At 41.0% G+C, this 26,662-nt stretch overlaps 3 protein-coding genes across 3 annotated transcripts in view; 1 reads left to right on the top strand and 2 right to left on the bottom strand.

Moving 5' to 3' along the window:
• Positions 1 to 8,509: 8,509 nt before the first annotated feature.
• Positions 8,510 to 11,564, bottom strand: LOC127003559 (60S ribosomal protein L26-like). Its single transcript, XM_050870427.1, has 4 exons — positions 11,435 to 11,564; positions 9,606 to 9,781; positions 9,145 to 9,285; positions 8,510 to 8,657 (listed from the first exon to the last, which is right to left on the bottom strand). The coding sequence occupies exons 2-4, from the start codon at positions 9,771 to 9,773 to the stop codon at positions 8,532 to 8,534; spliced, it is 435 nt and encodes a 144-aa protein (XP_050726384.1). The 5' UTR covers positions 9,774 to 9,781; positions 11,435 to 11,564; the 3' UTR covers positions 8,510 to 8,531.
• A 1,479-nt stretch (positions 11,565 to 13,043) lies between these two features.
• On the top strand, positions 13,044 to 19,640 carry LOC127003558 (short/branched chain specific acyl-CoA dehydrogenase, mitochondrial-like). The gene is made up of 9 exons (XM_050870426.1): positions 13,044 to 13,492; positions 14,258 to 14,414; positions 14,841 to 14,941; positions 15,417 to 15,623; positions 16,217 to 16,387; positions 16,808 to 16,933; positions 17,060 to 17,242; positions 17,417 to 17,552; positions 18,105 to 19,640. Exons 1-9 carry the CDS (start codon positions 13,475 to 13,477, stop codon positions 18,281 to 18,283), a joined length of 1,278 nt encoding a protein of 425 aa, XP_050726383.1. The 5' UTR covers positions 13,044 to 13,474; the 3' UTR covers positions 18,284 to 19,640.
• Positions 19,641 to 19,835: 195 nt separating this feature from the next.
• Positions 19,836 to 26,662, bottom strand: part of LOC127003557 (serine proteinase stubble-like) — a 10,917-nt gene continuing 4,090 nt past the window's right edge. Inside the window, exons 2-12 of the mRNA XM_050870425.1 lie at positions 26,573 to 26,658; positions 26,283 to 26,429; positions 25,062 to 25,197; positions 24,290 to 24,420; positions 23,788 to 24,153; positions 23,340 to 23,455; positions 22,658 to 22,994; positions 22,320 to 22,485; positions 21,874 to 22,088; positions 21,386 to 21,591; positions 19,836 to 21,225 (exon numbers count right to left, since the gene is read on the bottom strand). Of these exons, the coding sequence (XP_050726382.1) occupies positions 21,058 to 21,225; positions 21,386 to 21,591; positions 21,874 to 22,088; positions 22,320 to 22,485; positions 22,658 to 22,994; positions 23,340 to 23,455; positions 23,788 to 24,153; positions 24,290 to 24,420; positions 25,062 to 25,197; positions 26,283 to 26,429; positions 26,573 to 26,658 (2,074 nt within the window). The 3' untranslated portion in view covers positions 19,836 to 21,057. The remainder of the gene's footprint in view (positions 21,226 to 21,385; positions 21,592 to 21,873; positions 22,089 to 22,319; positions 22,486 to 22,657; positions 22,995 to 23,339; positions 23,456 to 23,787; positions 24,154 to 24,289; positions 24,421 to 25,061; positions 25,198 to 26,282; positions 26,430 to 26,572; positions 26,659 to 26,662) is intronic.

The following is a 26,662-nucleotide window of genomic DNA, read 5'->3' as shown; positions in this document are numbered from 1 at the left end:
ATTATACGCCGTAACGTTGATTGATTAGCGTAACCGATCACTCGTTAGCTGGCCGGAAATTGAGTCAACATTAAAATCAAGACAAAAAACAACAACGTAACAAAGTCAACAAAAAACGAAAAGGACGAGAAATATTAATCATTTTCTGGAGCAATTCATTAAGTATGTCGCACTTTATTTCCCTCTTGTGTTTTATTTTGTTTTATTTATATTTAATTTTCTTTGTTAAAACTGTGTAGCGAACTCTTATTGGTATATTAGTAAAGGTAAACGCAATTTCATATCCATTTTTATTAGTAGGCTATTGCTCTCTCTCTCTCTCTCTCTCTCTCTCTCTCTCTCTCTCATAAACAGCTTTTCTCTCTCATCTGTCTGAATTTTCCTCCGCATTTTTCAACCTTCTGCTTCCTCCTCTTCCTCCTCCTCCTCCTCTTTCTGTAAAATTTCTAAGAGCCCACTGACACCCTCTTATCACTTCCAACCATTACCAAGCAGAGAGAGAGAGAGAGAGAGAGAGAGAGAGAGAGAGGGAAAGAGGGAGGATGATATACTGAAGGTGGAAATAAATGGTTTTAAACGTTTATTGTGAAAGGAAGGCAAACTTTGCACTATTTCAAGGTCATATTGCAGTAGAGATTTAGGGGGGTCAGTTAGTGTGTGTGTGTGTGTGTGTGTGTGTGTGAAATGGTTAGTGTTCCAGGTTATGATTTACTTGAGTTTCCGGTCCTTTTTATTTCATTTTTTTTTTTTTCTTTTCCTTATACTCGATTTTCACTTTTTTTCATTTATTTCATCAATATTTTTCTCCTTTACATATACTTATTTTTTACTCTTTTTCTTCCCCTTCTTTTATCGTTCTTTACGCCATTTATATTTTTTTCTTTTATCTATACTCGATTTTCACTTTTTTTCATTTACAACATCTATATTTTTTCTCCTTTTACATATACTTAATTTTTACTGTTTTTCTTCCCTTTCTTTTATCGTCCATTACGTCATCTATATTTTTTTTCCTTTTACCTATACTCGATTTTCACTTTTTTTTCATTTATAACATCTGTATTTTTTTCTCCTTTTAACATATACTCGATTTTCACTTTTTTTCCCTTTCTTGCATCTTCTTTTACACCATCTATACATTTTTTTTCCATTTTACTACTCGATTTTTACTTTTTCTTTGCCTTTCTTGTACCTTTCGCCCTTCCACCCACCTCGGCCCAGCTCTCAAGGTTGATAATGGAGGTTTCGGCGCTCCTGGTACTTTTCCGGCCTCAAGGTGTCTTAAGGGAAGGATCTGAGAGCTAAAAACTATAACCACGGATGACAAGCTATCGCCCCCTCCTGACTGTACGTTACTTACCATTTTTGTCCTTGAACTGCCTCCCTAGCTGTTAAAAAAGAAAAAGACAAAGAAAAGGGCGGGTGTGAACAAGACATGGCTGGGCGTGGTAGTTCTTCTTCAAGTGACTTTGCTCGATAGTCTCACCGCGGCAGCCTGTCATGTGTCGTGTGTAGGCTCCGTGTTGTATCCTTGTACGCGGGAGGAACATGAAAATAGTTGCTCGCTCAGTATACAAGAGATTCGCCGGGAGATCATTGCCGTGGGAGGCTTTGGCGGGCCCCTGGTGCTGAAGTCTCGCGTTCAAGGAGGATGCGAAGAAAACACAGCGTGGAAGGAATATCAGAGAAGCAGGTCGTGGCTGAAGAAAATAAAGGAATAATGTTAACAAGCACAGAACGAAGAAAATAATCAGAAAGAAGATCATTAATGCGTGTGGTAGTATTCTTTTTATATACAGTACACCGGAATATCAGAAATGTAGACCGTAGTTGAAGAAAAGAACTAAATAAAGAGAGAAAGAAAGAAATAATGTAAGCAAGCACAGAATTAAGAAAAATAATCGGAAAGGAGATCATTAATACGTGTGGTAGTAGGTTTTTTTTATATACAGTACACAGGAATATCAGAAATGTAGACCGTAGTTGAAGAAAAGAACTAAATAAAGAGAGAAAGAAAGAAATAACGCAAGCAAGCACAGAATGAAGAAAAATAATCAGAATGCAGACCACTGATGTGAATAGTGGCGGTTCTTGATGTACAGTTCACAGGAAAATCAGAATTGCAGTTCGTGGTTGAAGAAAATAAATGTATGAATAAAGAAAGAAAGAAATAGGCCATAGAAAAAAAAAGGCCATAAAAAACTTGAGAAAATTAAAATGCAGGAGGCAGTTTTTTTTATATATACAGTCTACAGGAGTTTCATTATTCAGTCACCTGTTAGTGTAGTAGTAATAGCAGTAGTAGTAGTAGTAGCAATAGTTGTAGTAGTAGTAGTAGTAACAGTAGTAGTTGTTGTTGTTGTTGTTCGAATAGCTCACCTGCCCTGCCCTACCTGTCCACACCCAGCTAATGAGTTCCAGCATCAGCGGTACATAACTATGATCCATTGACAATTGTGTTTCCCCGTTCATTAGGTCACGTACGTCTATTGTAAGTCTATTGTTGCCCCCTTGGTCTGATTCAATGCTAGAGTTTTAATGGGATCAATGACTCTCTCTCTCTCTCTCTCTCTATGCAATGTTTTGGTGGCATTTGATTTCATGTAACTTCATTTAGGTTTAAGAAAAGACCACCTAATTTAGACCATACTATATAGGGTCTGTGTGGTCTGAATATCTATGTAAATCTCCAATCATCATCGTCCCCAACCCGCGATGACCCAGTGAGAGATTGATCTTTATTGTGTCATCGATAAATAATTTCCCCTTCCACGTATAGCGCCTTGCCAATTTGTCCGTCATGCGAATTGCAACGAAGCTTAGCAATCCGGGAACCCTTCGTTAATCCCTTCTCGCTCCTCCTCTTGTCCTCTGAGAATTCTATGTGTATCGTGTTCAGTCCTTTCATTTTTAGTGATTTTTTTCTTTCTCTGCCTCTGTCTGTTTCTGTCTCTTTCTTTTTCATCTTATATAGTGCAATCTGTTTCTTTCTCTCCCTCGTTCTCTCTCTCTCTCTCTCTCTCTCTCTCTCTCTCTCTCTCTCTCTCTCTCTCTCTCTCTCTCTCTCACCCATTTGACATCTTAAGATCGCTGGTATATCACTGTTTGCAATTGCGTTATTTATCTACATCAATGCCTTTCACGGTCGATTTCTGTACTATACATTTATATTTTTTATCTATTCTGTTTTTTATTGAAGGTCATTTATTTTCTTTCCATTCAGGTGTCCTCCAAAGATCCGGAATGTAATGGTTTATATTTACCTACGCAATACCTTTCACTGCCCTCGTTATTTTGTATTTCAACGTTTTCTTCTTTATTTTATTCTTCTGGCTGTCTCTCTCCTTCGATCTGCACGCCGCGACCTCGTTTCCTTTACCCGTGTCCTTAATAATATATAATCTGTCAACCTATCACTACTTTTTTATTGTCACCATTCAGGATAACGAACAGGACTCTCGTATGAGGTTTCTGGGATTTCCATGGACTGTTTTGCGATCTTAGTGATAGTTTGACCCGACTCCTGGATCTTGAACCGGATAACCACCCATGAAAACCCGGTTAATCTTCTCTGTGGCCTTGGGAAATAGTCGTAATGGGATCCCGATACGTTTAACAATAGCCCTGAATCACTCCCTTTATCCCGTGCCTTCGATCGACACGTGTGAACCCGGTTGGCCCAGTGGCGGAGGGTAACAAAGCAACAACCGCAGAAGCAACAACGAGAGGCTGCAAGAGGGCTGGGCGGGAAAGTCGGGGCGGAGTGGCAAGACGTTAGGGTGTTAAGGCGACGCTGCAGAGGGTGTCACCTTACACTTACACCCCCCTCGAGGGACGCCCATCGTCTCCTTACCCATAACAGGGAACCGTAGGAGCCTGGTTGGTACTTTAAGGGGGTGTTGACACTTAATCCCGCAGCGAGGCGAAGGACGAGGGCGAATATTTTTCTTCATGGTTACTATTATATGTTCAAGACGGAGTGTGCGGTTACTGTTGCCACCGACGAGACGTAAAGAAAAGATTGGCCTTATGTCCTTTTTCTTTTCGATGGGGGACTTTCTTAGGCTCCATTAACGTGTGTATCCGGGAATTAAGATCCTGAATGCTGCGAAGGGTTTTGATATGGTAAGTTTGAAGAGCCTAGAGACCAACAGACAAGGCATTTGGGTGTAGGAAGGTTGACTCCAAGAGAAAAGAAATGAAGAAAAATATCGAAAGCAATATCATATTAACGTGTGTATCAGGGAATTAAGATACTGAATGCTGCGAAGGGTTTTGATATAGTAAGTTTGAAGACCAACAGACAAGGCATTGGGGTGTAGGAAGGTTGACTCCAAGAGAAAAGAAATGAAGAAAAATATCGAAAGCAATATCATATTAACGTGTGTATCAGGGAATTAAGATAGTGAATGCTGCGAAGGGTTTTGATATAGTGAGTTTGAAGAGCTTAGAGACCAACAGACAAGGCATTTGGGTGTAGGAAGGTTGACTCCAAGAGAAAAGAAATGAAGAAAAATATCGAAAGCAATATCATATTAACGTGTGTATCAGGGAATTAAGATAGTGAATGCTGCGAAGGGTTTTGATATAGTAAGTTTGAAGAGCTTAGAGACCAACAGACAAGGCATTTGGGTGTAGGAAGGTTGACTCCGAGAGAAAAGAAATGAAGAAAAATATCGAAAGCAATATCATATTAACGTATGTATCAGGGAATTAAGATACTGAATGCTGCGAAGGGTTTTGATATAGTGAGTTTGAAGAGATGAGAGACCAACAGACGAGGCATTGGGGAGTATATAAAAGGTTGACTCCGAGAGAAAAGAAGAAAAATAGCGAAGAAAAAAAAAACAGAATAACATTGACAGGAAACAAGACACTGAAAAAGAAAAAAAAGAAGAAAAAAATACTAAATTCGGTGGAAGAAAAAAAAAACATTGACGGAAGTGACAGGGAAATACAAGGAGTCCCAACAAGTCTCGATCGCGTTCTAAACATGAAGTGGAATGTCCTCTTAAACGTCCCATCTCTTCCCCCAACACGGGTAATTACTTGCAAATTTACTTTTAATTAGCATGAATATTCGAGGAGGTAGACGAGGAGGAAGAGGAGGAGGGAAAGGTAGAGGAATATAGGGGACAAGGAGGTAGAAGAGGAGGAGGAAACGGAGGCAAAGATACAGGAGGAGGAGAAGGAGGAACCAGAGTGAGAGAAGTGGAAGAGTTGGTGCATAAAAAGAACGAGGAAATAAGCTAGAACGAAAAGGAGGAGGAGGCAAGGAGGAGGATGAGAAAGAAGAAGAGAAGAAGAAACCGGATGAAAAAAAAAACGAAATAAGAAAGCGAAGCAGAACGAAAAAGAAATCAAAGAAAAAACGGGAGAATGAACCGAAGAAACAGATCAAAAAGAAGAACCAAAGGAAGAAGAAGAGAATAGAATAGAAGAAGAAAGAGAGGAATCACAAGCATCATTTTAACACATCTCATGCATCTCCAAAACCAACGAGAGAAATAATCAACAAAACTTAAACAACCTCTCCTCTCTCTCTCGCGCGCTCCCAATTTACGTCTCTCAACCAACGCGCGTAACGATGCCTCGAAGTATGGAAGACCTCGCATCTGCCAGCTATAGACAGACAGACAGACAGACCCCCACGGTGTACCTTTCGTCCTAAATGTACCAAACTTGAACGGCAGGAGAAAGGGAGATTAGATTTTTTTTTTTTTTTTTTTTTTTTTTTTTTAGTGAAGAGTTTGAGATTAAAGAGCGTAGGAAGAGAAGCGAGAGGAACAGGGAGAGGATGAAGGAGGGAGATAAAGGTATAGAGAGAGAGAATAGATTTGGACATGGAGGTCCATCCCCAAAAATCGAAATAATAATAATAATAATAATAATAATAATAGTAAGTAATAATAATAATAAGCAAGAAAAGAATGATAAGAGGAAGGAAAAAAAAGTAAATCAATAAACTGAGAAGACAAAGATAAAAGAATGACGATGTAGATGGCTAAGAGGAGGAGGAGGAGGGAAAAAAATGCCTAAAAAATGCAATTGGGAGGGATTTGGGAAGATTTCGATGGGTAGATATATTTAAGAGGAGGAGACGGAGGATGAGGGCAAAGAAAAGTAGACAGCACACCATGTCTTAAAATCAAACATAAATATAAATAAATAAAAGATAAAGAAAGACGTAAAACAATAAATAATGATAATAATAATAACATATTGACAAGGTTCCCGTAGATAGCTAGAGAAGAAGGAGGAGGAGGAAGAGAAAAAAGTTAAAAATAGACGAAAAAAAAACAGAACAAAAGACGGTAGATAAGGAGGAGGAAGAAAAAGAAGAGAAAATAAGAAAAATAAGTTAAAAATAGACGAAAAAACAAAACAAAAAAAACTGATAGACGGTAGATAAGGAGGAGGAAGAAAAAGAAGAAAAGAAAATAAGAAAAAGTTAAAAATAAACGAGAAACAAAACAAAACACTGATAGACGGTAGATAAGGAGGAGGAGAAAGAGTAGGAGCAGGAGGAGGAGAAGGCGGTACAGAATCAAAGAAGGAGGCAAGGGGATCAAAGCGAGCAATCAACGGAGGCAGGATAGATAGGATTTGTGAATGTCCCGCAGGAGTGGCTGGGGCGTGATCCTGCTGGCGGTGTGGGGGATCGTAGGACACGTTAAGAGGCTTGTAGGAAGGGGAGACTTAGAACAATAAATGATTGCAAATTAATAAGGTTACGAGGAGGAGGGAAAGAAGTAGGGAGAAAAATAAGGGTGGAGACATTGAACGATAATAAATAGCAGCATATGGGGTTACGAGGAGGAGGAAGAGAAGTATAGAGAAAAATAAGGGTGAGATATTGAACGATAATAAATGATAGCATATTAATAAGGTTACGAGGAGGAGGAGGAGGAAGAGGAGGGGAAGTAGAGAGAGAAAATAAGCTTAGAGGTAAAAAGTAATTATTAGGTTGATGATAGGTTAGATAAATAGATGAAGAGGAGAAAGAGAAAAAGAAAAGAATGAAAGAAAAAGTTAAAAGTAGACGTAATTATGTGAGATAAGTAGGAGTAAGAAAAAGGAGAGAGAAGTTGGGATATATAAAGTTAAGGAGCTTTCAGTAAGGAGGAAAGGACTTACGGGAACATTGAGGCTCAGGATATGTTAGATAATTGGTTAAATCTACCTGCTATAGCCTTGTCTTATTGTTTCCTTGGTCCGTTTCTGTATTATTTTAGAACCTTTTTGTCATATCGTGGGTCAATTTTTGCTTAGGTGTATATTATTTGGTTAACTGTCTTTCTGCTTGCTTGAATGTACATTATAGTATCTTATGTTCATTTCTGCTTTCGTTTTTAAATATTTTTGCTTTGTATCATTGTTCCACTAAATATACCTCACTTCTCATGCAACTTTTTATCATTTTTATACCCTATTCTGTACCCACATGCATTGGTATTTTTGCGTTCGTTATTTTTTATATATTTGTATCTTATGTATATATAATCGTTTTACAAAATCTCTCTCATGCAACTTTTATCATTTTTATGCCCTAATCTGCACCCACATACATTATCTTTCATACACTTATAAGGCAACCATTTCAGCCCATTCAAGTTGAGAAAATACCTAAACTGTATCATATTACATGCAACTTTTTATCATTATTCCCTATTCTATACCCACATGCATCATCTATTTCTCGTACTTATAAGACAACCACTCAAGCCCATTCAAGTATAAAACATCACCTAACAGTTTCATATCATCGGCAGGATAATAGTGTGGACCTCTTTAAATGGGCGAGAACTAATGTTAACCATCTCCCTAGACGATAAGGCAAATTACAGGTTATAAAGATATTAATAAGCTTAGCCATGTTGAAGGAAACCCCATCCTCTGATAATGGACTAGTATACAAACAGGGAACCACAAGAAACGGCAGGGTGAGAGAAACGGCAGGGTGGGGTGATGATAAATTTGAAAGGAAAAGAATGGTCCCCACTAAGTATCAAAAGAATTATGGATTTCTGTATTGCATCACTGCCAAAATAAATCCCCTTGGCCCAGTGACAATAGTAATCAGTGGCCAAGTTTTATTTTCCCCAAGGCCTCTACCCCACATTAATGCCGAGATACATAATCTTTTACATATGAACTCCCATTACGACTATTTCCCAACGCCAGAGATGATTAACCGGGTTTTCTTAAGTGATTCTCCAGTTCGGGGTGCAGAGGCCATGTAAAACTATCACTAGGATCACAAAACAATCCATGAAAAGCCCAGCAACTTCTACGAAAGGCTTTCAAACAGGCAAATTGAGGTGGCGATGTTAATAATAATTGTAATGGGTTTGTTACTGATAAAGTAAGGACTCCACAACACACAACAAGAATCAGTTACCAAATAGTATGAAGTTTTAAGTTAGCATATTAACTGAACACTCGTACCCTTAAAAGATACACACACACGCACGCACGCACGCACAGACAGGGTAAAGGAAGTGCAGGAAACACTACATCCATTTTTTATTTTACGCAGAAGTGTCCATTGCGGTGAACTTTTCCTTGTCCTTGCCTTGGCGCGCAGCACGACCCGCCGCCCTCCGCTCAATGATCTTCTTGCGGTCCTTGTCCATCTTAAGCTTGACCACACAGCACTGCAGGGGGACACACAATCAGTAAAACGTGCAGGGTAGAAGTAAAATTGTACTGTTAATGTTATTGCAAATGTGGTGGTCCAATAAGCCAATGGTGCATTAGATATAAATAAAAGTCCAAAATCTCGATAGAAAGTTAGCCGTTCATGTAGCATGTGGTGTTACTATTAAACTACAATATATCTTGTTTATTCTCTATTTTATTTTCCGTTTACAGTGCAAAATATCTCGGAAAGTTAGCTGTTTAGTGTTGCATATGCCAGGGCGATTAAACTAACATCTCTATTAATCTCAAACTCAATCCAATGTTCAGTATTTTTCATCTATAATGAAACCAAACTGGCAGGATTGTTTTTGCAGCTAACACATGAGAGGAAGAGATAGGTGTTGGGACCATGTGGCAGAGCAGCAGGGAGGAAAGGACCCAAAGAAGCCAAAACAAAATCAATCTTGCCAATCTGGTTTCACTACAAATCCTAAACAGTACCTTGGAGGGGTGGATGCCAACGTAGACAGAGGCTCCGTTAGCTTTCTCGCGCTGGATCCTCTCGATGTAGATGCAGTACTTCTTACGGTACACGCTGACAACCTTCCCCACCTGCTGCCCCTTGTAGTGACCCCTTACAACCTGCAGGGAAAATAACGGTTAGCCTGAAACAACAAACCAAGCCACTGTAAGAATCAATGTTGCATAACTTTATCAAACTACCACAACAGATTATCAGTTTTTTTCTTTTACAGCAAGGGAGGCAACTCACGGGCAAAAAATCAAAAACAATCAAAAAAGCCTGATATACTATGCTCTGACAATAGAAAAATGAACGAAAAGCCAGAAAAGATGTCAATTTCAGATGGAGAGGCATCTTGATACTCTCGTCTTGAATGAATAGCAATAACTTCCAAAATCATCTCACATTCACATCATATCAATGTTCTGAAGTCCCTTACCTGTACTTCGTCGTCCTTGCGGATAGGGATGGAGCGCACGTTGTACTTTTGCCTCAGTTCCTTGGAGAGGGGGGCAGACATGAACCGGCGGCGGATGTGAGAGGGGGCATTGAAGTAGCGCTCCCTATTCTTGCGCCGGGAGGCCGTCTTATGCTTGTTCAGCTTCATGGTGGAGACTGGAAAGTGTAGAAGAGAAGAGCAATCATTAATATTGTCAAGGAAAAACTGAATATTCATAACTCTTACTTTGATCAGAAGCACAATTGTTATCCTTGAGCCAGAACTTTGCCTGGTGTGGGAGGAGGGAAAGCCTGTGTGTCAGGTGAAGTAGTGGACAGGAAAACCCTGACCGCACCCCAGGGACTGCACACTGCGGCAGGGCAAGGCCGCAACTAACCCCCGCCCCACGCCTCTCAGAGAATGGATAGACTATTTTCATCATGGTAATGAAAGGAATTGTGATAGGGAGAAATATTTACTCGATAGGTCTTTCCTCAATTTTTGCTAGTAACCTATGGCCAGAGGACAGGAGGATGCAGTGACAATTCCTGTGTAGCTGCGGTCGAACGGCAAATACTGGTAAGGTAAATACCACATGTTAACGGTAGTGCACATTTTAATCTTACTGGTGCATTATGCATTATGTATCTCATTCATTCTTCTTGTCCTGCTTTTTATATATGCCGCTGGCCGAAATAAAACTATTATCATTATTATTATTAATGAACCGAGTGAATTGGACCTACGTATATCCATCGTGCCATTATATTAACGAAGCAAAGGAAATAAAATACATTGGATGCAAACGTGTGAAAGCAAGATTAGGAAACAAAACTCTAAACTGATCGGCACTTATGAAAACTGCGACACCGTAAACGGCAAATACTCAGAAGGTACGTTAACGGTAGTGCACATTTTTATCTTACTGTGTACCATTCGTATTGAAATAAGTGAATTAGAGCTACATATACCCATCATCCCATTACATTAACGAAGCAGAGGAAATAAAATACATTGGATGCCGTCGTGTGAAAGCAAGATTAGGAATAAACAAAACCGATTGGTGCTTATGAAAACTGACACCATAAACGGAGGTGCACTATATCATTAACAGGTTACATAGGAAATACAGACCAGTGATATCTTTCAATGAAGCAATAAGGTATGAATTTCAGGGTTAGGACAGCAGCATGGAGTCTCGTTACTGAAGTTAATTTACCTCTTAATGGCTTACTAGACCTGAAACATTAACAACCACAGCTCCATTAAACTATTTAAAGCCACGAGGAAATTAAAATCACCTCCATGAGCTTTCTGTATTACCAAACCACACCACCACCATCACCTCAATATACCTTTTACTAACTCAATTAACCTGAAATACCAATAACCACAGCGCCATTATGTAATTAAGACTCACACTGGCATAAAAATCACCTCCATAAGCTTTCTGTATCACCAAACCACACCACCACCATTTCAACGCCACCACACCATCACCTCAATATACCTTTTACTAACTCAATTAACCTGAAATACCAATAACCACCGCGCCATTATATAATTAAGACTCACAAGGCCATATAAACAACCTCCATGAGCTCTCTTGTGACACCAAATCCTTCACGTGTTTACCTCCTCAACACCACAACACCAACACCACATTACTTCATCACCAAATATCTTATAAATCCTTCACCCGGTAGGATTCTTAGCACTCAGGTTAGGGCGTCCGATGCCTGGGCTAGGATGTGGTAGAAGGATGACACCGGGGAGCGTAAGGATGGGGAGGAAATTGAAGGATAAGAGGAGAGGTCTGATGCACGTACCCCGCGTCCCGGCCACCACAGTAGAGGAGCCAGAGAGAGGCGCGAGGCATTGTGGGTCCCCTCGGCGCTACCAACTGCCTCCTCCTGTACAGCAAGAGCAAGAGCAAGTTCTTAATTGTGCTTCTACTTTCTCTTCTTGTCTTTCTTCTTCTTATTATTATTATCATTCTACTTCATCTTCGGTTGAGAGGTTTATTTAAGTTAGTAAAAGGTAAATAAGACAGCTTCAGCAGTACCGTGATTTCATATTACTGTCAATAATTCTCCTTTTAATTGTTTCCCTGCAACAATATAAACTATCAATCAATCAATTAACTACTGTCAGCTACTTCTTCTAATTATTCATCTTCTTGTTCTTTTGTCAGCTTTATTAATTAAGTTAAAAAAATCAATTACAACAAGTTACTTCTTAATTAATTCTCCACTATATATCTGTTCATAGGTAAGCATTCATAGGTAAACATCCATAATGCTGCCCTGAACACTGCTTTATTCCTTCAGTGAAAAATCTCGTAGTTATTCATTGTGGCAGGTGTGTTATTTTGCCAGTACAAGGTAAAATAAGACTCCATATTGTGCTGTCCTAACCCTGAAAAATCCTCTTCACCGGTTATTATAGCCTATATAGCTAAAATAAGACTCCATATAGTGCTGTCCTAACCCTGAAAAATCCTCTTCACCGGTTATTATAGCCTATATAGCTAAAATAAAACTCCATATTGTGCTGTCCTAACCCTGAAAAATCCTCTTTACCGGTTATTATAGCCTATATAGCTAAAATAAGACTCCATATAGTGCTCCTAACCCTGAAAAATCCTCTTTATACCGGTTATTATAGCCTATATAGCTAAAATAAGACTCCATATAGTGCTGTCCTAACCCTGAAAAATCCTCGTTACCGGTTATTATAGCCTATATAGCTAAAATAAGACTCCATATAGTGCTGTCCTAACCCTGAAAAATCCTCTTTACCGGTTAGTATAGCCTATATAGCTAAAATAAGACTCCATATAGTGCTGACCTAACCCTGAAAAATCCTCTTTACCGGTTAGTATAGCCTATATAGCTAGGAGTCAGCTGATATTGTATGATAACGATCGATTGCTGCCTCTTAAAACGTCTCTCCCACACACTAACGATATTCACTTAGAGTTACAGTTTTTTTTATTGTTGCAGTGGTAGGCATTATAAGACACGTTCGCTTCTCACATCAACTATATATATTTCTAAAGGTCAAAGAGGGGGTCAGTCGGGTTCTAATGAGTGTTTCTTTAGGCTTATGTTACTGAAGAAGGGTCAAACTACCACCAGGGTCATAAAACTACTCCTGGAAATGCCCACAACTCCCTCGAAAGAATTGTCAAATTTGTGAACTTGGGCGACGACATGTTTTAAAATACGAGTCGTTGTCAGATTGTCGTACTCTGCCTCTTCTGTTTGCCGATTTCCGACCCCAAAACTGCTTACATCACCCAAATAACTGCCTTCATATATGGTTATCGGCTAAATGGTTAATTATTGGTGCTTCTTAGTAATAGTTATGGGCCAGAAACCGGTAAATACAAGGTTCTGAGTACGACCCTTGAGGAGTCAGCTGATTACAGTTGGCAGCCCTGACATGGACGTAAACAAATAGCCGGGAAGAAGAGGAAGAAAAAGGGTCATTTCTGCTCGTCCCTGTGCCTCCCTCGCCCTTACCTAACTTAGTCAATTATTCCAGACTTAATTAGACAACTCCAATAGACAGCTAGGAGTAAAGCAACACTAATACGCCGTTACGTAAGGACAATATATACGTGTTATGCACCTATATAATTAAGGGCAGCCGTTCCATTAATACCTTGGACCGAAACCTGTTATAGAAGAAGAAAAAGAAAGAGGGAGTTGGATAAGTGCTGGCCATAAAAAGAAGAAAAATACGAAAAAATACTAATTACGAAAGCACAAACCGAGTGTAAGGGCAGCCATTCCATTAATACCTTGGACCCAAACCTGTTATAGAAGGAAAGAGAAGAGGGAGTTAGATAAGTGTCTGCCAAGATGCTGAGCCGCGCCCTGGTAAGTGTTCTCTTTGGTCAATATTCAGACTTTCCTTCGCCTCTCACATCACTTAAAGGTCATAGTGGTCATGTTATTACTATAGTGCCCTCAACAACCATTAATTACCTCAAGAATAGCAATTATATGAAACGAATTACGCCATGTTGTTCCCTTCTTTCATCCACCTTAGGTAATTTATCATAGTACCCCCTTCCATATTCCACAAGCCGGCCTTATTTTCCCTTTTCCACTAACTTACAAGGCACAGGGAGCTTAGTAAAGGGAGATCAGGCCTTCATCTCCCTTTTCTGTCAATATGGATGGTGAAATAACTTCAAATAAGTGTAAAAATGCCTTTGACCTCTGCGGGTGGGGTACCTCTTTGGTTGAGGAGTTTTTTTCCCATCTCGCTGGTCACGGGTTTGATCACCGATGCTGGCAAAACCCTTTCCTTGTCTGGATTAATTTGACGTGTGTTTTGTGATCTGCTGTGATGGGAATTCAGGCAACACATTATCACTTTAACATATCTAGTCATTTATATTGCCTTCATGATCCTTGTAGAGCTTGTACACTAGTTATTTACCACTTCCAAATACCCAGAATCATTTATATTTCCCCCGTGATCCTTGTAGAGTCCAGCCACTTTGTTATTTACCCTTTTCCTATATCTAGAATCATTTATATTGTCTTCATGGGCATTGTAGAGCTTGTACACCTTGTTATTTGCCACTTTCATATACCCAAAATCATTAACCTATATTTCCTTTCTGATCCTTGTAGAGTCTGGGCAGTCGTCGGTGTATAGCCCTAAGGAGCCTTCACACGAGGGGGAGCGTTGGGCAGCAAAACACGGCCGCCCTGCTTGATGGAGAGGGAACGTTCCGACCCTTACCACTCACTGTGCTTTCCCAGGAGGAGGTGATGATGAAAGAAACAGGTGAATGGTACACAGACACCCATTTTTTTTACTGAGAGAGAGAGAGAGAGAGAGAGAGAGAGAGAGAGAGAGAGAGAGAGAGAGAGAGAGAGAGTAGATGAATAAGAAATGTAAATGAGTGTAATTTGCCATAAGGTGATAGAAAATAGAAATGGGTGAATGGTACAAAGACACCTATCTTTTTACTTAGAGAGAGAGAGAGAGAGAGAGAGAGAGAGAGAGAGAGAGAGAGAGAGAGAGAGAGAGAGAAGTAAATTAATAATGTGCATAAAAACTGAGTACCAATATATGTCATAAGACAATACAAAATATTTCATTAACTTCATTGGGGGATGAACTGAACAATATTTTCTGTCTATAAATGTGAATTGTAATTAATATTATTTTCTCCAGCTACTAGTACCTGATTTAGTATTGTCTTTGCAGTGGCGAAATTTGCAAATGAACAGATAGGCCCTCTTGTTAGTAAGATGGATGCCGAAGCTAATATAGACAAGAGAGTGATCAGAGGCCTGTTTGAAAATGGGGTATGTATCTCTCTTTCTTATTTTTTTCATGCAGAACTATGTATCGTGTAGACTAATTTAATGATATTTACTGACATGCCAATCTTGTTATTAAGGAAAAAAATTATTAAAGAGGATACATTGTAAACTGAAATGCTCTATACAAAGATTTGGGTTAATGCAGCTCCTTCAAATTGCTGTAACTCTCTCGTATTTGACATGTAAACAATTTCCTCACGAATTTCACGTCAAGCAGAGGATTGCATTGCTTATTTTGGGTAAAAAACAAAAAGTTTCTCCCAAATTTGACCTCTTGTTTGGTCGCTCATATATACTGTACTTCCTTACATAGGAGCAGTGATTAGCGGGCTTTCTTTTTTGTCACACTGATATTTGCCCTTGAGCTGCTTCTTCACTGTAAATAAAAACACTTTCCAGTTCACTGTAAAAAAAAATTTGTTATAAAAAAGTTTCTATAAAAAAAAAAAAATTCCAGTTCATGGGCATCGAGACAGAGGCTGAGTATGGGGGGTGTGGCTCCTCCTTCTTCGTGGCCAACCTGGTGGTGGAGGAGCTGGCCAAGGTGGACCCGTCGGTGAGCGTCATGTGCGACATCCAGAACACACTCATCAACACTCTCTTCAGAAAGCTTGGCACTGAGGAGCAGAAGAACACCTACCTGCCCAAGCTTGCCACTGAATATGTAAGTCTTGAGCCTGTATTCTTAACCCGTCCGCTGTGATTGGCATGGATTTGGCTTTCACTGGTAGCCTGGTAACATATACTCTCAGGTCTCAGGTCCATGACTTTATATTTTTCTTCATTGAACTGTAGCAGCCACTTTTTGTTCCATTCCTGAAGCTTGGTGATGTCTTCTTGTAGGAAATCCACAGTCATGGGGTTAAGTGTAATGGCACCTCAGTTCACCTGTTTGGAAAGCCTCTTGTAGAAGTTGCTGCTGGGCTTTTCATGGACTGTTTTGGGATCCTAGTGATAGTTTTACATGACTTCTGTGCCTTGAAGTGGAAAATCTCCCATGAAAACCCGGTTAATCTTTTCCGTGGTCTTGGGAAAGTCATAATGGGAACCTGATATGTTTAGGAATATGGCCTTTTGTCACACTGTATCTGGTGCTCACCCAATACATTCATACCAACTGTCTCTCTTAGTTTAGTGGGAGATAATTGATAGATGAAGTGAGCTTATACTGTCATTACTCCAGTTCTGGTAGATAGAGACTTGTACCTCTCTCTCAGATTGATAAATAAGGCTAATCTTTTTTGTTTTGTTCCACAGACAGGAAGTTTCTGCCTCTCAGAGTCCGAGGCTGGGTCCGACGCCTTTGCCATGAAGACCACGGCAGTGAAGGACGGCAGCAACTACGTCATCAACGGCTCCAAGATGTGGATCTCCTCAGCGCCTCAGTCTGGGGTGTTCCTGGTCATGGCCAATGCAGACCCTGGGGCTGTGAGTAATTTCTTTTTTATTTATCATTATTTAAAAGAAAAAAAAGTCCGCTAGGCACTGCTCCGACCAATGGTAAACAAAATGAGAGGTCAAAAGAGAGGTCAATTTTGGGTGGGAGGTCATTGCTTTATCATCATCACTTTGTTTATGAAGAAGCATTTGTATGCTTTTTATGATATTTTGTTCCTCTCCTTGCTGCCTAGTTTACTCCCTTTCCTTTCTATTTTTTTCCCTTCCCTATCCTTTCCTTCCCATCCCTCCTTTCTCTCCTTTCAGTATTGGTCTTTTTCTGCTGTTTTTTGTTCCTCTTCATGCTATTTAGTTTCATCCCTTTACTTTCCGTTCTTTTCCCTTTCCATCCTTCCTTTCTCTCCTTCTTTCAATATGGCTCACTCTCACATGCTGTTATCCCCATCCCAGGGCTATCGGGGCATCACTTGCTTCATAGTGGACGCCCAAACTCCCGGCCTCAGCATCGGCAAGAAGGAGGACAAGCTGGGCCTGAGGGCGTCCAACACTTGTGCCGTCCACTTCGACAATGTTGTGGTAAAGCCGGCCAGAGTTCATTGTCCTGTTCATGATACAGAAACCCATTTTTTTAAACCTAAAATACTCTCAGATAGTATATTGTGTTGCAGCTGACATGAACACAATCCCCTTTTGAACATGCAGGTACCAGAAGGGAACATTCTTGGCACCTTCGGCCATGGGTACAAGTATGCTATTGGGATGCTGAATGAGGGTCGCATTGGCATTGGCGCACAGATGGTGGGCCTTGCGCAGGGCTGTCTCGATGCCACTGTTCCATACATTCAGCAGAGGAGGCAGTTTGGGAAGAGCCTGTTTGAATTCCAAGTAAGTTGTCTATAAAGTATCTATCTATATCTCCAACACCCTGATCTCTCACAAGAACTTCTCGATACTCTCCTTTTATTGGTCCAAGTGGGTGTACTTACTTATGTGTGAAGGCAATACTTTCTCAGATTTATTGAAGCTGATACACACTATTCTTCCTTTCCACCTCCACAGGCCATGCAACATGCTGTGGCCTACCTCGCAACAGAGATTGAAGCTGCCCGCCTTCTGGTCTATAACGCAGCAAGATTGAAAGAAAACGGACAGCCCTTCATCAAGCAAGCTGCCATGTCCAAGCTCTACAGTTCAGGTGAGCCTCATCAGGGTTGTAAGATTTCCAGGAATTTTGAACTGGGAAACTTTCCATGAGAATTTTTAGGAATTTTCAGGAACTTTGAGAATTGAGAAAAATTTACAAGTTTGCCTATGGTGCCTTATGGCTTTTTTTTTGTGCCTGAGATTATTGTTCGCTCTTTAGACTTCAATTATAGGGGGCTGTTAGTGAATGTTCCCTACCCTGGTGGTGGCACAGGCAGGATTGTTTAAGTGATGCCTATTGAGGCTCATGCTGCCCTCAGGCTAACCTAACCTAACCTAACAAAACCCCAATTAGTTACTACAGGTCTGACTCAGAAAATTCATATATGCTTTCTTACTAATAATATTTTCTATACAACAAAGTGAGGTCATTCTTTGTTGATTTATACCATTAAGTGCTGGCTATCATGTGTTTGAAGACACCCTAAACTTAACCTAACCTAATAATACCCCAAACAGTTACTATAGTAGCATACAGGAGTTATTTTCCCATATCCAAAAGGACTTCCCTCCCACTGAATAGATCAATGTTTCTTCTCTCCAGAGGTTGCCACGCGGGTGTGCTCCAAGTGCATTGAGCTGATGGGAGGCGTCGGCTTCACCAAGGATTATCCGGTTGAAAAGTTCTATCGAGACTGCAAGATTGGCACCATTTACGAAGGCACGTCTCACATCCAGCTAAACACCATCGCAAAGCTTGTCGGCCAGGAATATAGCTCCTAGTTTCCCAGAGTGATTCCCATACAGCAAGGTGATTGAGCAGCTTCACACTGATTTAACTCTACAAGATTATGTGTATGTAGTTTTGTAGATTACTTGTGATATCTATTTAGACTTAGCACTTGGTACCTAACGCTTAGTTTTAAGGTATGTAGATACTAATAAGGTGGGCGGCAGGTTAGTGTAGCATAGGAGGGAAGAATGTAAAGTATATATAAAAATGTGAAGGTAAGCAGTGATCAGTTGTGGTACTTAAACATATATATTTTTATGTTCGTCATGGTGTATAAAGTCTTGGTATAACTCTGTATATATAATGCCGATCTGATTGATATGAAACAAATTATTATCTATAACTAAACAATTCTCTTCATTCAGTATTATCAGAAAGATGGGAAACGGAGGTTGACAATTATTATTATAAATTAAAATTATTACTCTAGGTGCTCCCGATCTCTCCCCGGTTCACCTAATACTTATTCCCCTTCTTCCCTTGGGTCACAGTGGCTCATTATTCTGTGCTGTGTCATGCATATGGTTTGGAACTCAGTGTTGTGCAAGTTACATTCACTTAGGTTCCCATTCCAGTCATGTATTCTATTTATAAGAGGAAAACAAATTAACCCAGTAGCAGCGGGGATCACGTTTCTTAATGGTCCCTCTAAGCGAGAAAAATGAGAAAAAAATCATCCCTCACACAAACCATTTCATAATATATATCAAAGCATTTGCGATCAGATTATGTATCATCTTTTCTTGGGGGTTTATATCATGGCACAAATTTGGGCCGTCGCTGCTACATGGTAAAGCCACAAATTTGGCCCGTCACTGCTACCGGGTTAAGACAAGAAGGGGAGGATGAGGAAAACTGATTGAAACATGAAAGGGAAATGTTGGAAGCTGAGCTTAGAGCACATAAAACTCACTCTTGTAAACAAAGTGTGTACGTGTTTCTAGTCATTATGTGTCAATGAAAACCAATCACCAAGCCTGACAAGCTCACAGGAGGAGTTTTTGGCACATGCAAATCGTAAAATACGACAAAACATATGCTTCTCAGTCTTTGTTCATGATTAACCCGTCTGCTACGATTGGCACAGATTTCACCTTCACTGGTAGCCTGATAATATACACTCCTAGGTCTTTCTCTGCCTCTGTGGTGGATAGTGAAGTGTTTCCCATGTGGTATTGGTATGCTGGATTTCCCCTCCCAAGGTGCAGGACTTTACACTTTTCTTCATTGAATTGTAGCAGCCACTTTTTGTTCCACTCCTGTAGCTTGGTGATATCCTCTTGTCTGAAATCTGCATCCAAGGGGTTAATGTTGTTTTCAGTATGAGAATAAATTTCTTATGGTGTTTGAGATGACTTTAATTTTCATGATATCTGCAGGGCCTCAGCGCACACTAGTATATTAGTCAATGAGCCAGAGCAGAATTTCGTAAACTGCCTCTGGAATCCCTGTTTTGGGGGCAGCTTGGGTGCTGTGAAAGTAGCTACCTGTTGGGAAGTTATTCACTGAGGGAAGGTAAAATCAAAGTACTAGACATAGATGTATAGTATAACAAATGTATTAAATAACAGCCAAGCTACATACTCCACTGTAATGACACTATTTTTGCCTGTAGTCAAGTAGATGGTTTCTAATTCTATAATGCCACAACTTATTCTCCAGAACTTGAGCCTCGATTTTTGTTTTCCATTGTAGCTTTTCTTCCTCCTATGAGATTACAGAACAGGTGACAAATATAGGAGGAGTTTACATGCTTAGGAGTCTACATCACACAACACAAAGCTCCTCCAACATTCACAGAGCAGTGGATACAAAGGGAATGAGACCCAAAAGTTATCCTGGGGCCACATTCTCAAACCTCTCAACGCCCCAGCACACATGGCTTTCATAGGAGTTTCGGGCATTTCCAGGAGTAGTTTGATGGCTCTGGTGGTAGTCTGACCCTTCTATGCTACAATTGCAAAGGAACACTCATGAAAACCCGATTAGTCTCCCTTTTGACCTTTGGAAATTGTTGACGTGGGAAGTGGAAGCGTTTGAGAATAGTGACCCTTATCTGGAGTTTCCGGTGAAGTTTTCCTTGGGGTCTTGAAGTGCCACAGCGGAAGTTTCTAACACAAGATGCATCACAATCCTCCATCATCCAAGCATTTGATTTCGCATATTCAGTGTATGGAAAGAAGAAGAAAAAGAAAAGAAGGAGAAGAGCAAGAATAAGAACGAGAAGAAAAAGGAGAAGTGCAAAAACAAGAATTAAAAGGAGAAGTGAAAAAAAACAAGATGAAAAAAGAGAAGATGAGGAAGAACAAGAACAAGAGAAACAACAATAACAATAAAAGACAAACGAAAAAAACGAGAGAACAGATTAACAAAGAAAAAAATAATAACAACAGGAAAAAAAAGTTACATAAGCCGGTATAGTCATGTAACCCCTTAAATCATCATGGTCAAAGTGTGCAAATGATATAAAAAATTGCAAAGTTGTTATGCATATATGCCTGTACTGATTGGGTGATTTAAATATCCTAGCTAATGGCGCACCTCGCTTGAGTTTTCCAAGCAACATAATGGGAGTAATCCTAACCAAGGCAATACACTATAATTATTACAACACTGCACCATGGTTGTTAATCTCACATTACTACCATTGCTTTCATTGTACAAAATTAGTGTGTAACTCTTAAATTGTATAAGGCATAAGGCATAGTGTATAGATTAAGTTATAAATAGTTTTTTTTCTGGTGAGGTTAGCTTGAGATAGGAACTAGACCATGTTATCCAGAATCCACTGTCTGAATTTCTCGACTCTGGTATACACGCCCGGAAGAGACGCATCCACGCAGGACCCAGACCCGAAGGACACCACGCCGGCCAGGTAGAAGGTCCCTGAGCCCTCGGGGTCCTCAATGACAGAAGGACCGCCACTGTCACCCTGCAGAAGATAATGGGTAGTGGTATTTAAAAAAAAATAATACACAGGATTCATCACAAACACTGAGAAGAAGAATGGCATGCAGAAGTACAAGGTAATTTCAAGGTCTTGCTATTTTGTATTCTGTAGCCTTGAACGTAAATGTGATTGAAGGACTCACATTGCACGAGTCTCCATTTGTGGCATCCATGCACATCATGGTGGGGACGATGAAGCCATTTGCCGCCCCCTGAGCATGCCACCGGCTGTCACAGAGAACGTTGCTCACGATCTTAGCCTCCAGGAAGTGTAGTTGTGGCTGGAGTAACTTCTTCTCGTTCCTGCCCCAGCCACTCACAATGCAGTGCTTCCCAGCCACTGCTACATCTGTTCAAAATCACAGGTATTTAGGTGCCATTAATCCACTGAACTGCCACTAAAGCTATACATCCATGGTACAAGAAAGTTACAGTTCCCAAACTAAGCAATGGCAATAGTTTGTGAGGTCATCATACAATATTCAGTGACCTCATATCATTAACAATTTTCCTCGGTGAGTGGAAGGTAGTATCCTTTGCCTTGTATCAGCATTGTGTCGCCGGAGGACAGAATGCCCATGTATTCACAAATATGGCATGCAGTCCCTGAATGAAAAATTAACAAACTCACCTTTATCGGGTAAACAGATTGCCTTGATGTTTTCAGTGAATGTAATCTTCTGCGTCAGCTTCAGAATGGCCAAGTCATTCTGCAGCGTGGCACGGGAGTATTTGGGGTGTACCGTGATAGTGTCCACCTGAACATTCTTGTTGGGGGCGTCATTTGTTGCGTTGAGGTCCCAGTCTCCAAGGGACAGGTCGATGGTAAGGGGACTGTTCTTGTACCTTGAAGAGAGGAACATACCTTCAGATTATATACAGAAAAGAAAACTGATAAGGTCATAAAAACCTGTGAATTTATCCTAAAGTAAATCACTCAAACTTTTAGTGCATCTCTTCATGACTTGGTAACATGCAGTGAATGAGGATGCCACAGTAATGCATCACTGCCTAACACTTGGACGTCACCAGTCATGTGAACACCAGGTCAGCAAAGGGCAGGACGCTCAGACTCACGAGACAACGCAGTGGGCGGCGGTGAGGATGTGGCTCTCTCCAATGATGGAACCGCCACAGTGAAATTTGCCCCTCACTGTCATGGCCACTTGCCAGGGGAATTCCCTCAGCCCAGCCAACTGCCCGAAAGTAATGCGATTGGAGAAAACGCTGCGGTCACCCATGTCTGCGGAGAAACACGTGGAATTTTTCACATTAAGCACAGGACACCTTTTATCAATCCATAGTGTTATGTTTAGAAAGGTTCAGTTATGTAGTAAATGAATAAAATAACATTGCAACAGAATGACCAAAAACCAGAATGCTGGAGAAGCAGCCTTTATCCTAAACTGACTCACACTGATTGAAAAGAGACTCGCTGAGGTCCGGCACGCCCCACTCCGCCGAGGTGACTGCCCTAGTGCCGGCAAACCCAACGGCTGGCTGAGCTCCTTGCCGCACCGCAGAGGTTACCGTGGAGTCTTCCGTCTGCTTCTTGCTGGGGGACTGGTTTCGGCGGCTTTCGCTGTTCTTCCTCCTATTTGGTCGCTGCTGATCCTGCCGTCGGAAGTTTGATCCCGGCCGTCGGAATGTGTAGCCAGGCCTGGGGTACCCACCCTTGCGCCTTCCACTGAACTGCACCATTTCAGGGCCAAAGGGACCCAATAGAGCCATGCGTCTGGCGGCACTGCCTCCCTGCAAAAGTTGCTGCATGTTTGAAGTGTTCACCTGGACATTCCCTGCACAGGCTTGCAGAATGTGTGTGTGTATGTGTGTTATTATGTGCAGCAAACTGTAAACAACCTAGAGGAGTAGTTCTTACCCACTCTAGTGTTTAATGTGTGCTGAGGAACCTGCTAAAGTGTTTGAAAATATTTGTCTGCAGTGCAAGAATATAGATTTACTGAAAATGATTATATTTCAGAAAAAAGTTATATGGTATTTGTAACATTATTTTACACAGCACAGTGCTTTAGTGCCTAGAATCCAAAATAAGGTGGCAATCACATAATGGCTTGACAGCTGAACACTGTCACGTACATTTCTACTCGCTTGGTTGAAGGGAGGCCCTCGCTGGCCACACCTGGTGTCCACAGGTGCAGGAAGGACAGCAGTGGTCGGTGGAGGGGCGGGAGGCTTGACACTGGGCGGCAGGACTGCAACATTACATTCCGTCATTACTAATTATTTTCTAGAAATAAAAGCTTCATGTAATTTGATATTAATGTGAAATATAATTAAGAAAGTTGTGCACCATTTCAGCATGTAGGAGGAAAACTTTTATCTAATAACTAAATAAGTTGTGAAAGACACTCCATATTAACTCTCTTCTAAGTCAAGAATTCTTAGAGCAGGCAATCAATATAAAGTACATGCAAAACAATAACATAAGTAACTATGATTGTTTTCCTTTCTTTTGTGTGTTACATATAAGTACAAGCAATTTTGTCAATTATAACTCTTTCAATAATCCTCGCCTCCTGCTTACCTGGCCCTGTTGGACCAGTGGAACCAGGGTCTGTGCCACCATCAGGGCCAGTCACAGAACCAGTGCCAGAACCAGAACCAGTGCCAGAACCAGTGCCAGATCCAGATCCAGAACCAGAACCAGTGCCAGATCCAGATCCAGATCCAGAACCAGAACCAGTGCCAAATCCAGTACCAATGTCAACATCAGTGCCAGTATCAATGCCAGTGCCAACATCAATGCCGCCACCAGTCCCCAGCAGGTCCTCGCCGGTGAAGTCGCTGCAGAGCACTTGGTCCACCCTGATGTTCCAGTTGATGCCGCTGCGCACGGTGGAGGAGTTGATGATGACCTGCAACTCGTCCTGGGATCTCATGTCATACACAACTGTTGGGTGAGAGTGGGGATGTGTAATTTTTTTTTTTTTTTTTTTTTTTTTTTTTACAGCAAAGGAGACGGCTCAGGGGCAACAAAAAGAGTGTAGAAAAAAAAAAGCCCGCTACCCACGATCTCCAGTACTTACATGTGTGTCCAGTTAGGTCACCACACTTAGCGGTGATCCGACTGTTGCGGCTTCCACCAATCATGTACGAAGCTTCGTCACACAAGCCGTTCCTCGATGGCTTTGGTAAATTTGCTTCTTCCATGTTCACCCTGCAAAGAACCACATTATGTTGCTTCATAGTTCAGTCGTATCAAGTAAAACTGAAGTGCCCCAAACTTAAAATCATCTAAGAATTGTTGAAACCTCTGAGAAGTTGCCGAGATCCATTCCAGATCCTCTTATGCAGCTGATATGCCTACACAACATAGAGAATCTTACCTGAGGCTCTTAAAAATTTAGATCCCATAAGCTTTGAGTTATGGGGGAACCGGTGAAGTGTATTCTGTCTGCACCTTGAACACCAATAGCATTAAGGGCACAGTCTTAAGCATTTCATAGAGAATCTTACCTGAGGCTCTTCAAGATTTAGATCCCATAAGCTTTGAGTTATGGGGGAAACAGTGAAGTGTATTGTCTGCACCTTGAACACCCATAACATTAAGGGCATATTCTTAAACGTTTCAGAGTCGACACACCCACATTTGACAAGGCTTTTGTATAAGTTTTGGTCATTTCCAGGGGCTCTTTTATGACCCTGGTGGAGTGGTGGTAGTCTGACCATCCTTCTGTACCATGAACCTAAGAACACACTCATTAGAACCCGACTAATCTCCTTTTCAGCCTTTGAAGATAACTGATGTGAGGCGGAAACGTCTGAAATCGCTGACCTAAGAAGTTTGAAGACACTCACCTAAGGCCACAGTAGTCCTCAGACCTCTTGATGATATTCATAGTGCAGGACTCCGTGGCACGTCCGGTCAAGGGATACTGCTTGTTGCGGAAATATGCCGTCTTCTGCGATGTCCTCATGTTGCAGGTGCGATAAACTGATGGGGAGGAGGATAGAAAATGTATTAACCCGGTAGCAGCGGCGATCATGTTTCTTAATGGTCCCTCTAAGCGAGAAAAATGAGAAAAAATCATCACTCACACAAACCATTTCATAATATATATCAAAGCATTTGTGATCAGTTTATGTATCATCAATTTTTTGGGGTTTAAATCATGGCACAAATTTGGCCCATCGCTGCTTCCCGGTAAAGCCACAAATTTGGCCCGTCGATGCTACCGGGTTAAGGGTCACCATGAAGAGAGGTCATTGTACATCGAACACACAAAGTACCATTTTGAGTTAGTTCTTCATACAGTACAAGGAAAAAAATCATTCTGGCCTGTCAAAGGAAGTAGAAACAGTTGGAAATAGTTTACTACACAATGTTCACGGAATTCACCAACAGGAAGTTATATATCATTAAGTTATCAAAGAGGAGATGTCAAAGAGATATGATTTGGATCAGCAGAGTTACTTACAGTGGGTCCAGAACAGAAATTCCCTTAAGAACTTTACATATCATTACTAAGCTCTCGAAAAGAAGAACTCAAGAAGAAATTATTTGGAGTATATGGAGCTGTCTAAAAGAAGAAACCCAAAGACAACGTAATACAGTGAATCCTGAACAGAAATTTCCTAACCAGCTTCCTTTTTCATATCATTCTTAATCTGTCTAAAAAAAAATTAGTGATTTGGAGCATAGCCCACTCTCCTCCTGAAACTGACCCATCTTTCGGCCACTCCTCTGAAAGCTTTTATAGGAGCAGCGAGTAACGGGCTCTTTTTTTCATTACTGTTTCCTTTTTTTCCCTTGAGCTGTTTCCTCTGCTGTAAATAAAATACGGAGGTGTCTAAAAGAACAAATCTAAGGCCCCCTTCACACTGTACTGACTCTGTGCCACAACAACCCAGCGACTCCGCAACCGGCGACCGTCTCTATCCGACCACGTGCAACCCTTTCACATCAACATTTCACACCCAGACCTCGTATACCCCGAATCGCTGGGTTGTTGTGGACCGGAGTCGGCACAGTGTGAACGCGGCTTAAAAGAAGTTATATGGATAAGCAGAGTTACTTACATAGGCAGCACAACCCAGTGAGGCCAGAGCAGAAACCCCCGTAACTGCCAGCCAACGCCAGGCACTCCACCTCCCCATAGCAAGTGCCCTGCTGGCCCTCGTAGTTACAGTCTGGATTACCGAAGAGATTCAAGGGGTTCAAAATCACTGCGGAGGGAGATAAAAGAGAGAGTGTCAAGAAGGTCACGGCATAGGATGTATAGGAGGAGGCTTATTGATTCCATAGTAATGTTATTTATCAACCTTCTGAAATGCCATGAACTAATTCTTTTTGTATTATTATCACTCACATCTTGAATCTTTTTGTGGCAGCGTAACAGGACTCAGACCCAAATCTGCAGGAGGCTTGATCACCGCCGCCCCCGCCGCCCACGACCTGC

The sequence above is a fragment of the Eriocheir sinensis genome, chromosome 25 (assembly GCF_024679095.1).
Source record: "Eriocheir sinensis breed Jianghai 21 chromosome 25, ASM2467909v1, whole genome shotgun sequence".
NCBI classification, from domain to species: Eukaryota; Metazoa; Arthropoda; class Malacostraca; order Decapoda; family Varunidae; genus Eriocheir; species Eriocheir sinensis.
The sequence above is the reverse complement of the archived record's forward strand: the minus strand, read 5'-3'. Positions and strand labels throughout refer to the sequence as shown.